This window comes from Phyllobates terribilis, unplaced genomic scaffold (genome assembly GCF_046119375.1).
Source record: "Phyllobates terribilis strain yellow unplaced genomic scaffold, ASM4611937v1 Scaffold_5947__1_contigs__length_48047, whole genome shotgun sequence".
Taxonomy (NCBI): Eukaryota; Metazoa; Chordata; class Amphibia; order Anura; family Dendrobatidae; genus Phyllobates; species Phyllobates terribilis.
In genome coordinates, this window is record NW_027368692.1 from 25,517 (window position 1) to 38,738 (window position 13,222).

Below are 13,222 nucleotides of genomic sequence, written 5' to 3' on the forward strand. Positions count from 1 at the left end.
AAATTATGCTAAATATACTTAAAATGGATGTCTATAGATCGATAAAAATACAAGTAGATTCATAATAATTTTTTATATTCATAATGGCCAAAATATTAGGTAAATTATTATTTTATAAATTAACTAAACTCCATGCATAATGATAAATCAATAAGAGAATGACATGTACATACATTTTAACACTCTCATAAATGGATTGATAATGTAGCTTAGAATTCCACCGAGCTTTTTAAAAATTTGAAGAATCTTTTACTAAGTATGTAAAAAATAATTTTTATGTCCTTACAAATAATCCATGTTTTTATATGACTTGTTTTTTTTTTGGGGATGTGGCGGTTGATATTGATGATATTGTACACTTTATTGTAAGTAAAAAGGAAAAGGGGTGTATATGAAGTTTATTTTTTAATTGAGTTGAAAAGAGGGTCAATGGATAACAGTGATACATGCAACTATTTTGGTGTAAGACTTTAAAGTTAGAAATTTACAAATCTGTGATTTGTCCCATCCAATTCAGCTTTTTATGTTCTATGCTATAGCCTGAATATTCAATTTTCAACCACTTCCGGACAGAGGTTTTCATCTTGGGTTCTTCATATATCTTCCACTGCAAGATAAAACATACACATTTTATATGCAGTTGCAAGGTTGAACTCTCACAGTCACAGTGAGCGTTTTTTGCGAGTTCTTCCTCCTCTTTTCTCTCAAACTCAAAAAAGCAAAGCAGTAGAATAAAAAGTGAGGGAGAAATGAGTGCTTCAAAGTTCATTAAATGTGTTACCGTTGGAGATGGAGCTGTTGGCAAGACTTGTATGCTCATTTGCTACACCAGCAACAAATTCCCCACTGTACATTCTACTTTCTAGTTCTTAATTAAAGCTCTAATCTTTACTACTATTTTCGGGCTAAAATTTCAAACCCATTTATGATTTATACTTCTAAATTAGAAATTGGAATTTGAGGATGTTCATCTTCTGTTGTTCTTCCTTACCCAAAACAAAACCCTAGGTGCTATTTGGGGTCTCTGTATATGTATCCTTTATCTGTATGGTTTTGATTCTTTTCCATTTTTACAGGACTATGTACCTACAGTTTTTGACAATTTCAGTGCTAATGTGTCTGTTGATGGCAGCATTGTGAATTTGGGGCTTTGGGATACTGCTGGTATGTTCATTTTGACATGTTTTTTTGTGTTTTATTCTCTTGATGTTGAATGTTCTTTTTCATTTTCTTGTTTGTCTAATATGATGTTTTACAGGCCAGGAGGACTACAGTAGGCTAAGGCCATTGAGTTACAGAGGTGCTGATATCTTCGTTCTGGCATTTTCTCTCATTAGCAGAGCAAGCTATGAAAATGTCTTCAAGAAGGTGCATTGTTTTTTCGTCAAGTTTGCTCCTTTTTAGCTTTATTCTTAATTTTTGTATACTACTAGTTATTGAACTATATGACCACATATAAACTGACTAGCTACGAAAAAAAGATGTTTCATTGATAGTTATTATATAGTGAAAACAAAGAGCAGCAAATAAACCCTTCTTAGTTTTTATGAAACAATTCAAATGAGCATTTTCCAAACCTAATATTTAATGCTATGGGTTTTTGTACTTGTAGTGGATGCCTGAGCTTCGTCGATTCGCACCCACTGTTCCGATAGTTCTTGTTGGAACAAAGCTTGGTAATTACCTTGGACTTGAAACTATTTTGTTAGAGCAAAATTTAGAACAATTTTTGTTAAAGAAGATAATCTGTACTCCTTATATACTAATGAGACTCTACTCATCTGTAGATCTTCGTGATGGAAGAGGTTACGCGGATCTTTCCCGATCAAACTTCGTAACAACAACTGAAGTATGCTAACTTTTTCATTTATTTCTTTTTCTGTTATTATAAAGAAGTTAAATTTACCAATTTGATTATTTTCCCAGGGAGAAGAGCTGAGGAAGCAGATTGGTGCAGCTGCTTATATAGAATGCAGTTCCAAAACCCAACAGGTGTTTAAATTACATTAAATCGTTTGTAATGAATTTCAATTTATTATAGTATCTCATATACTAAGAAAGTATCAAAATATGAACCTCTTCAGAATGTGAAAGCTGTTTTTGACACTGCAATCAAAGTGGTTCTTCAGCCTCCAAGGAAGAAGGATATAAACCGGAAGAAAAAGTATACCAAGTCTGGTTGCTCAATTAAGTAAGTCATTTTACATAATAAACTTTCTTAAAACTTAGTTTCCGAACATCATGAGAAGTTGAAATCTCAAACTAGCTAAACTTGATTATGTAAATAAGATCTTCCCACACAAAACTATCTTACAAGATTGCATTTTTTTTTTATCTCATAGTATGAATTTTAACGTTTTAGATTCACATACTTGCAGGAAGATCATGTGCTGTGGCTGTGTTGCTGCGTAGAAGAAGCCTTATGTGATGATATAATCACACAGCCTTTTGTGTAATGTTCTCGCTTATCTATTATAGGCTATGTATGTACCTAAGTTTGGCATGCTAGTAGTTGTAGTAGTGACCATGGTGCTTGTAATTTGTGTTGCTCGATGCCAATTGAGGTTGAATGTGTAAGACATATTTAATGCAGATACTACCTCAGTACTCAAATTTCATTCTGATTCATACACGTTTTAAAGTATTTGGGAACATCACATGGATCAGAGGTTGGGTGCAGAGTTACACATTAATGGTGATGGATGATAGTCAATGTAAACAGACGTTTCAAATTGAATGCCAGGCTCTGCCACCGGCAAAAGTAGCACATGGACTTAGTTGTTGATAAGTTAGTTCCTGAGTAGTTAGGTTCAAAAAATATGATGTACTATTGGCTTGGATTCTTCTTACAACATGGTTTAGAGTTTGTTCGGTGTTTTTTAAGGAGATGAAATGGGACTAAGATTAAGGTCCCGTTTGTTATAATTTTCCGGAAACGTAAATGGAAAGGAATCGAATCTAGACAACTCTGACGTTATTGTTCATTCGTCGACGTGGTTTTGCGACTTGCACTCACTAGGAGATGGTTTTATGAGTCCCTTCGAAAAGGATATTTGTTTCCGCAATACGAGGTTGGGGTTTCAAATACCCTTGACGAAGGGAGTCACACAATCATCTTGCTTTGTGTCACAAGTTGCGAAATCATGTCGATGAATGTACAACAACGTGGAAATTGTCTAGATTCGTTTCCTTTCCGTTTATGTTTCCGGAAAATTATACCAAACGGGACCTAAGGTTGGCATTTGTACTATTGGCTTGGATTCTTCCGGAAAATTACAACATTTGTTTCAGGCGTGTTCGGTTGGCATTTGTTGCAGGTGAAATTGGATTACAAAACTCTATTTTCATCTCGGTTTCGTAATACTTGGGAGGCAACATTAGATTATTGGTGATAAAATCTTGTTTATGCCCCTTTGATTGTTCTATGGCCACATAAATGCATTCTCATTATGGTATTGTGATTCCATTCCTCTTCCCATCAGCCTCACCAACTTTGGAATAATCGGCAACCCGTGTAAGCATTTGAAATATGGATCTTGTATACAATGAAGCTCATTTGGTGTTAATGTTACGGGATTTTAGTTTAATGGAACTCGACCCTTTCATTTGGGTCGATGTTTAAAATAATTGACTATTCCTTTTTTGTAAACCGATTAATTTAGGGTTTTAATTTCCCCCTAAAATTTTGGTATGAATGTTTGGGTGAAATGAAAGTGAATATGTTGATGTCGATTGGTCAATGATGATGTTTTGTCCCAACCGGGCAACACCCCTTGTAGGGTTAAGGGGCAGAACTTCGTGCTTCTTATTCGTGGTTGAAAAAATTTAGCTTAATAAGTGAGCATTCTACACTTCCCTAACTCGTATCCGAGTCTAACATGTAATCTCATCGGCATCTAGTAAATCACATTACTATTAAAATATAGTTGATGACACCAAAGTCACCAACAACTTATAATATGATTTTGATATTGGTTTTGCATCTGTATACAATCTTATAATATGTTTCTGATCTAGGTTTTGCATCTGAGTACATTTGACCCCTATTTCCTTTGTAATTGTTCTACCACCAATAGCCATCTTGAAGGCCGGAGAGTTCTATTTGTTGTCCATCACTACTCAAGGATAACCGTTCATCACTTCACAACTTGTCCAGAGATTTACGTCCCACCTCCTCCTCCGGTACCTGAGCCTGCACCTGCACCTATGGATGATGACTACGGACGCATAGCCTATGACAGTGTGCAGGACCTGGACCAGCGCTTTACAACCTTTATTGGAGTTCAAGATACTCGTTGGGATGGGTAGGACGCCCGATAGGTTTGCCAGGACGAATAGATGGCGCTGATGATGTAGCAGTGTGACGCTTTGCTAGGTCCCACTACCTAGACTATCCACCACCACCACCACCACCAACCACAACAACAGTAGAAATATTCTTCTATTTTCCCCTTGCTCTTTATTTATGTCTGATATTCGCATTGAGGATAACGTTTGGTTTAAGTGTGTGAAGGTAGATTTATATTCGTTATTTGTACATATTCTCTATAAATCTGGATTGTTTTAAAAGAGGTATAAATGTTAAAAGAGCCAAAATTAAATCCTATGATGAGTGAAAACCTTTTGGGGCGCTCAAGCAATAAAAAGGTAATATGGTTGGCATTAGGTCTGGCAAAAAGAGATTCTTGAGAGTTGTGAGGTGAGTGAGATCATTTTTTAGAATGTTAAGTGAAAATCCAAAAGGGCGCTTAAGCAAGAATTGGAGTGATTAGGATGGTTCTTTTCTATATTTTTGGCGTTGGAGACATAAGTGTTGGAGTATAGGAGTATCTCGGGTAAGTTTTACAAGGAGTCGATTTTATTTCTATTTTTACCTCTCATTGAGCTTGGCATGATTATATCTCTTGGTGGACTTTCTAGAGCTTTATTGTCATATCTTAGAGGTACTTTTTGATCGCTATTATTATTATGGAGATTAGTGGGGAATTATTGGCGATGGAGTAGGCACTAGGATTAGATTTCTTTTTCGGAGTTTGATGCATATTGTTGTGGTTGTGTTATTCGAATTTCTTTCTTATGAATTGGTGATTGAGTTGCATTTGTCGAGATGGACATTATTTAGTGGAGTAGGAGATGTTTAGGTTGGAATTAGGTTTTTTATTTTATTTTTCTTGACCTTTCTTTTAGAGGAGATTTAGGATATTCTTGAGCATATTGCTACAGTTACTTGAGCGTCACGGTCACATTCTATAAGTGACTATATTGTTGTGAGGTTGAGAGCATTTTATGTCGAGAGATAGATTATTTCTATAGGTTGGGTTGGTTTGGCGAGTGAGCTTATCTAATGTTACTACTATGAGAGTGTATTTTGTACTTGGGGCTTCTACATGATTAGCATTGAGATATGGGTGGTATTCTTATTCCACTCGGAACGAGTAGAAGTTCAAGTGTGGGGATATTTGATGTACACGTCTACGACGGATATAATAGCATAGTGTTAGTATAGCTTTAGAATGATTATGAGCATTTTTATGGTGTATTTGGTGCGTATTGCATTACGGTCACATATATCTCATTTTGGTGGTTTACGAGGAAGCTAGAGACAAAGTAGAGATGAACTGATGAGAAGATGAAGTGGAGACGAAGACGTGCGACATTGAAGACCAATACGAAGCTGAAGAAGTCGAAATCTGATCTTACGATGGCGACCGCAGATGCACATCGGCGACCGCCGGAAGAGTTCGCTTATAGCCGGAATCACAAGCCCGCGGCGGCTGCTGAAACCATTTCGGGGACCGCTGAAACCATTTCGGCGACCGTCGATTTCACCGCAACAGAAATGCGGTATTTTCTCCTTTCTATCTTTTGGTTAGGATTTTATGGTTGTTAGCTTCGTTTTTCTGGGATTTAAAGATTTTATTCTTATTCGTATTTATTAGTTTGTTAGATATCTTCTAGGTTAAGGAGTTAAAGCTTATAAAATGCTTCTCCTTTCTTAACCTAGGGAGTATGAGAGTGTCTTTTGTACTTGGGGTTTCTACATGATTAGCATTGAGAGAAGGGTGGTATTCTTATTCCACTCGGGACGAGTAGAAGTTCAAGTGTGGGGATATTTGATGTACACGTCAACGACGAGTGTAAAAGCATAGGTTTAGCATAGCTTTAGTATGAGTATGAGCATATTTATGGTGTATTTAGTGAGTATCGCATTGCGGTCACATATATCTCATTTTTGCGTTTTTTGAGGAAGCTAGAGACAAAGAAGACACAAAGCGGCGAGAAGATGAAGTGAAGACAAATACGCGCTACTTTGAAGACCAAGACGAAGCTGAAGGAGTCGGAGACTGATCTTACGGCGGTGCCAAATACCCTTGTAGAATATGCTATCAAGATTGACCTTATCTGCCTCAGGAATAAGCCTGCTATAAGCTGAAGCCATTGTAAAAAATCCCTTGTGTTTCGGCCCAGCACAAGAGTCTTCCACCGCATGATCAGCAACAACCATCATGGACGCAATCTGAAGGAAAATCACAACTGACAAAAGATCTCCCACTTCCAGACCTGCCCCTCCATCTAGTAGTCTGTAGCAATATGGCCATGCATTTAAATAGAATTTTCACTAAAAGTCCAAGACTGCAACTTGCGAACTGAGGCTCAATCATCACACCACAATTTAATATCCCTCCCGTTACCCAGATTCCAACTCAACCCCGGGTTAATCACACGGTCTAAACCACACTTAATGCACCTCCACGTATGTGAAACTTCACTTCTCTCATCCAAGGAAGGCATAACATATTTAGCTTTCATAACTTCCGCCCAAAATTCTCCATTGCTATTAACGAACCTCCAAGCAAGCTTCGCATTGAGTGTAAGATTAGGTTCCCGCATACACTTTAAATCGAGTCCCCGGATCTCTTTTGATTTGGAAACCTTCTCCCAATTGATGAGGTGAATCTTCCTAGTCAAGGCCAAACTATCCAAAAGGAACGCCTTAGTTAAGCTATCGATTTTGTCGGTCGCTTTCTCGGGTATAGAAAGTGTAGCCATAGTGTAGACATGAAGAGAATTAAGGACCGATTTTGCAAGTGTCACCCTACCTGCAAAGCTAAGGTTCTTGTTCTTCCAACCACTAAGGCAATCGTTGATATTTTGGAGAAGCGTTTTAAAAGTGTTCCCATATAGATTTTTATGAAGAAGCAGAATACCAAGATACACCCCAAGATCCTAAGTTGTCTCCATGCCACACTCACGACCGACCTTCTCCACAATGGCATCATCAACATTGGTAAACACAAAGACGAAAGACTTGTTCTTATTAACCATTTGGCCTGAGGACCTACAAAAAATATCAAGACAATGTTGTACTACACGTACTTGATCAATCGAAGCTTCACACATCAAAAAGATATTATCGACAAAAAGGATATGCAAAATCGAGGGACCTCCTCTTGACGCCTTGATCGGTTTCCACCGACCATCCTCCACGGACTTTGAAATTAAGTGACTCAACCTCTCAATACAAAGGACGAGAGGTACGGAGAGATCGATCCACCTTGATGAATACCCCTAGAGGGCATGATCTTCTTCATCCTTTCGCAATTCCAAAGAACGTTGATGGTAGTAGTGGAAATGCACTCATAAATCCACTTCACGCACAAAATTAGAAAGCCCACATCCACGAGAGAGTCAATCAAGAAATCCCAACTAAGCTTATCGTATGCTTTCTCTAGACCAATCTTCATCATCATCCATCCTTTACTCCCTCGTTTCTTATTCATGGAGGAATACATTATTGGGAAAGGACTATGTTTGTAACATCTCCAGCCTAGCCGCTACCCCACATGGGCCAGACCTAGCGTTGAAGGCATCAGGGCTGCAATCCATGCAGCCCAACCCATCTCCTCCTTATAAATAAAGGCAAGAAGGTTGTTTTCAAAGAGAATCGAACCACTGACCTTTAGCATATCCTCTTTACTTGGAGATATTTGTCACCAGTTGAACTATAACTCAACTGATGACATATCTCTCCAAGTAAGGATGATATGCTAAAGGTCAAGGGTTCAATTCCCTCTGACAACAACCTCCATGCCTTTATTTATAAGGAGGAGATGTGTTGGGCTGCATCCTGATGCCTTCAGTGCTAGGTCCGGCCTATGTGGGGTAGCGGCTAGGTTGGAGATGTCATGCAGCCCAACCCATCTCCTCCTTATAAAAAGGCAGGGAGGTTGTTGTCAGGGATAATCAGACATTTTTTTGTAACATCTCCATCCTAGTCGCTACCCCACAAGGGACGGACCTAGCGCTGAAGGCATCAGGGCGTCAGCCCATGTAGCCCAACAGTGACATATCTCTCCAAGTAAGGAGGATGTGCTAAAGGTCAGGGGTTAGATTCCCCCTGGCAACAACCTCCCTGCCTTTAATTACAAGGAGGAGATGGGTTAGGTTGCATGGGTTGCAGCCAAGGTTATTAAAATCGGGATTTTAAGATCGGATCACAAGGAACCCTTAGGATCGGATCGTAAAATCGGATCGTAGAATCGTAATATTTTAAAGATTAATAAAATACTATTTTATATTCATCTATAAACATTGTACTACAAAAATTCTACTAGAATTTGACGTCTAAAACTTAAATCTACAAGCATTACTTCAAAGCGATAAATATTCTTCAAATATCAAGTCATGTACACTAAACTATGTTTAAAATTTTGGATTCATGAAATTTATAGATGAGAGTTAATGTTATAGACAATCACGTTTAGGGTTGTTTTAGCTGTTGCACACACATGAGTAAAAACCTATGATTTTTTATCTAAAAGTGTATGAGAGATGTACATATAGAGTGATTTTAATCATGCAAAAGATAAAAAGTGGAATAATTGGGCTTTCAAATAGGCGTTAGTGTCTCATCATAGTTCAACGTTAGGATTGTACATGGATCGTAAAATCGTAAGATCCTACTAATATTATAATATCCAATAAGATACAAAGTAAGATTTTAACATGAATAGATTTTAATGATAAGATCCGGATCAAAGATCAATGTTGGATCGTAAAATCGTAAGATTTTAAGATCCGGATCTAGATTTTAATAACCATGGTTGCAGCCCTGATGCGTCTAGTGCCAGGGTCCGACCTACTTATCAGTGGCAGCGGCTGGACTAGAGATGTTACAATGTTATCGGTGATTAACCTCCCGGGAACAAAACTCCCTTGACAAGGACCAATCAACTTGGGAAAAATTCTTTTTAAACAATTAGCAAGAATCTTTGTAATAATTTTATAAAGCACATTACAAAGGCTAATAGGGCGAATGATTGACCTTGTCTGGGTTTGAAATTTTGTGGATGAGGTGAAATGAAAGTGTCACTGAGAGCCGGAGGAAGAGAACCAGAGCGAAGGAGTAGCTAGACCGTCTTAATAATAGAATCACCCATAACTGGCCAACATTTATGATAGAACACCAGTTGAAACAAATCAGATCCCAAAGCTTTAAGGCCCTTCATATACTTAACCGCTTTAAAAATCTCCTCATCGGCGAACTCGGATACCAAAGACTCCCATTCAGAGTGCTTAAGATTGAGGAAGAAATTTTAGGGTGTGGAGATAGGAAACAAATCCTCCCCTTAACCCGGTAAACATCCTCGAAGAAGTTCACAACCAAATTTTTGAGTGCCGAAGGATCAGACACTCATCTACCGGATTCATCCAAAAGTGACGTCAATCTATGACTACGTCTTCTAACAATGGTTGAAAGGTGGAAGAAAGAAGTGTTCCTATCCTCATGATTAAGACAAACCTCTCTAGATTTCTGTAACCGGAATGTCTTCTCTTGTTGAAGAGTCTCAAGTAAATTCGATTGAAGTAACCGCTCCCTAGCAAGAAGGTCGTCTAAGGGTGAGATTTCGATCTCCTTTTGAAGGTCATCAATGTGAACTCTCAAATTATTCTTCCTTTCCCCAATGTTCCTGAATACCCTTCTATTCCACTCCTTGAGATTACCTTAGAGCTCCAATAATGCTTTGTTTGTCGGCTTTGAACGATTCCAAGCTCTACCCAAGAAGTTTCTGAGTGAGACTACCAAGCAGCTTCAAACCGGAAAGGCCTCCTCGAGGCTCTATTATTGACGTTAGGGACAAGGCTAAAAAGTAATGGTGAATGATCCGAACCCAACTTCTCAATATGCCTCACACAAGCATTGGGACACTTCACAAAAGACTCCATATTGGCGGTAATTCTATAGAGTCTCTTAGCCACGTCGCGTCTCCCCGGTGCCGAGTGAATTTTTGTCCGGAGAAACCAAGGTCAGTCAAACCATGCTCCTCAATTGATGAGGCTAAAAGTCGTTGTGACTATCAAAGATACCCAACTAACGAATCCACTAATAAAGTGGTAAGTAGGGGTCGAATCCCAAGAGAGCCAGAACGATAGTTTATTTCCTATTATGCTACCTAGTAGTAACAATTGGTTTTTTTTTATGTGTGATCTTAATAACTAAGCAATTAAGCAAGTATGAAAGCAATATTGGTTGGGTTGTAAACAATTATGGGTATGAAGCTCACTCCTTCTAGCATCAGCACATTATTCAATTGGAATGTTGATCATTGAATTCTACTAACTTATATTCTGAATTGGTTAATCCAGTTGTCCTACTCTTTGTTCGTAAATAGCAACTAGTCCAAATATCCTAGAGACCCTTATTATGCAATAACCAAGGAAATCTTAAGATTCAAAAGCACAACAGCATGAAGATCAAAGATAAGTAGGCCTATGCAATACCATTGGCAAATCGCCGATACTCGACACAGGTTTATAATCTCTACATAATAAGCACTCGCAAATAGTCTATGCAAATTCTGCTTGTTACCTAAAAACAAGACTTTTCAAATCGAATTATCTAGCCTAGCAATATAATGGATAATAATCAACCTAGTTTGCAACCTAGATAAATTCAAGATCAATCAGTGAAACTAATAAAGCACAAGAGATCATAAAACAATCCTGAAATTAAACTTATAACATAAGCGTTAGAATTCTCACAACAAACCTAGAATAATGGCTTCAGCCTAAAGAGTGAACTATAATGAACTTAGCCATACATAGCCATCAAAAGCAATGAATACATGTGAAGAATGATGGGAAAATAAACCAGGAAAGATGGTGAAAGTGGAACAAAGGTGGAAGCTTTCTCTTGGCTGCTGCTGAATTCTACGTAAATGAAAGTGGTGAAAGAATGATGAGTAAAAGATTCATCTAACCTAATTTCCTAAGGCTTATATAGTCTTTAATAAAAGGGAATTAGAAATAAATGAAAATAGATCAAAAGATGTGGAAATAATTAACAAAATCTCGGATGAAATCTTCAATTAATGGGTCGTCCGTGTCCGCGTCACGATCGTGACACAGGGGTCACGATCATGATTTTGCTCTAGTTCTCAGTCTTGTGGATGGTCACGATCGTGATAGAGGATCTCGGTCGTGACACCTCAAATGCGGCCAAGTCACGATCGTGACATACCTGTCTCGGTTGTGACGTCTTCAACTGAGGCTGAATCCCGGTCGTGATGCTCCATCTCGGTCGTGACTTCTTCTCCTGAGATGGACTTCGATCTTCTGCAAGCATCGAGGCAGCTCGGCTTCGCCTCTTGGCTTCTCCTGGGGTGTAGGCGTGACATACCTCCTCTAGTTCCATCCTGAATGCACTAAAAGAGAGCACAACAGGGATCTCCATAATAAAACCACTAAATACCGCTTACGAGCATCCCGCTAATCTATAAATGAACTCCAAACCTGATTCTGGGAATACCACTCATTAAGCACCTAAACACCACTAAATCTAATCTAATAGTCGCTAGTTAACACCATATAATAAGATCCTATCAAACTTCCCCACACTTAAACCTTGCTCGTCCTCGAGTAAGAAAAATAAAACTCACTCCTCCTATAAGCACAAAGGTATGCAACAAGTGTAGAGACAGTCTACTAGCGACTATAATTCGAACTCCAAGTGTAAACGAGCACTAACCTAACTCCGATCTATCTTCTTATCTCTCCGAGATGACCTACCCAGATCCCTCCTTATGTCTCCACTTCATATGTCACCACTCCATAACAATAATCAAATCGAACCAAGTGACGCGCAATAAAGCACAAGTGGACTCCTAATCTCCTCTAAGGGTAAGGGTACATAAATAATGATAATGAAGATAAAAATCGAGTCTCCCACTCGCTTATACACTTCTTATACCTCCTCTTCAATTAATGTCCTAAACCACTAATTAATGCCATTAAACCATACATCATAACCACCAATCCTAATCAAGAAATTTGCATAGCACAACCACAACAATATGCATCCATCTCCAAGAAATAGAAATCTAATACTAGAATCTAATACAACCGCCAATAATGTGTAACAAATCTAATGAAATAGTGAAAGGGTGAGCATGCAAAGTACGAATGTCAATAAGCTCAAAAACAGAAGAATAAAAGGCTAATTACTAACTTCTTATCCCTCCTTGGTGAATCCTAAAACCCGAGACAATCCTTCAACTCCCTTCTTATGTCTCTGACGTCAATAAATGATGCAATCAATCAAATAATCACAAACAATGTAATTCAGGCGCCCTTTCGGGTTTTCACCAAAATTATAAAGTGGTAGGAACTGTTTTTTTTTCTTTTCTCTTCTTCCTTTATTTTCAAGCACCCACCTTTTCCTTTTTATCCATTTTTACTTGCCCGGTTCTTTTTGTTCTTTTTTATTTTTTTGTTGGAGCCCCCCTTTTCGATCCAATCACTTCTTACTCTCCTGGGTTTTTTCTGTTTTTTTTTCTTTTTCTCTCTTTTTTTTAACACTAATAAAAGCAAAGGTTTAAGAAATATCCGGTACAGACTCGATAGATAGAAAAACAACAAAACACATCAGCATAGTAGACTCAAAAACTATAAAAACATCAGCAGAATAACAAAGCACCAAAAACATCAGCAGCAAACACCTTGACAAGTCAACTCCTCTCCCCACACTTGAATCGCGCATTGTCCTAAATGCAGCAAAAGAGGACACCATTAAAAAGGGAAGAGGAAGATGATACCCCAAATCACTCGTCGTCGTTGTCGTCGTCGTCGTCGTCGGGTGGAGGGTTGGTGTGGTTTGCTCTGACGTACTCCCACCGCTGATCCTGTATCAGCCACTGTTGGCGCTGGAACTCTTGGTCGCGCT

The 13,222-nt window shown here is 38.4% G+C and overlaps 1 protein-coding gene across 1 annotated transcript; it reads left to right on the plus strand.

Annotated features, from left to right (window-relative positions):
* The first annotated feature begins 749 nt into the window (after positions 1-749).
* LOC141250616 (uncharacterized) lies at positions 750-2,195 on the plus strand. Its single transcript, XM_073670037.1, has 7 exons — positions 750-848; positions 1,077-1,164; positions 1,259-1,368; positions 1,613-1,676; positions 1,788-1,849; positions 1,927-1,992; positions 2,085-2,195. The coding sequence occupies exons 1-7, from the start codon at positions 750-752 to the stop codon at positions 2,193-2,195; spliced, it is 600 nt and encodes a 199-aa protein (XP_073526138.1).
* The last annotated feature ends 11,027 nt before the right edge of the window (positions 2,196-13,222 follow it).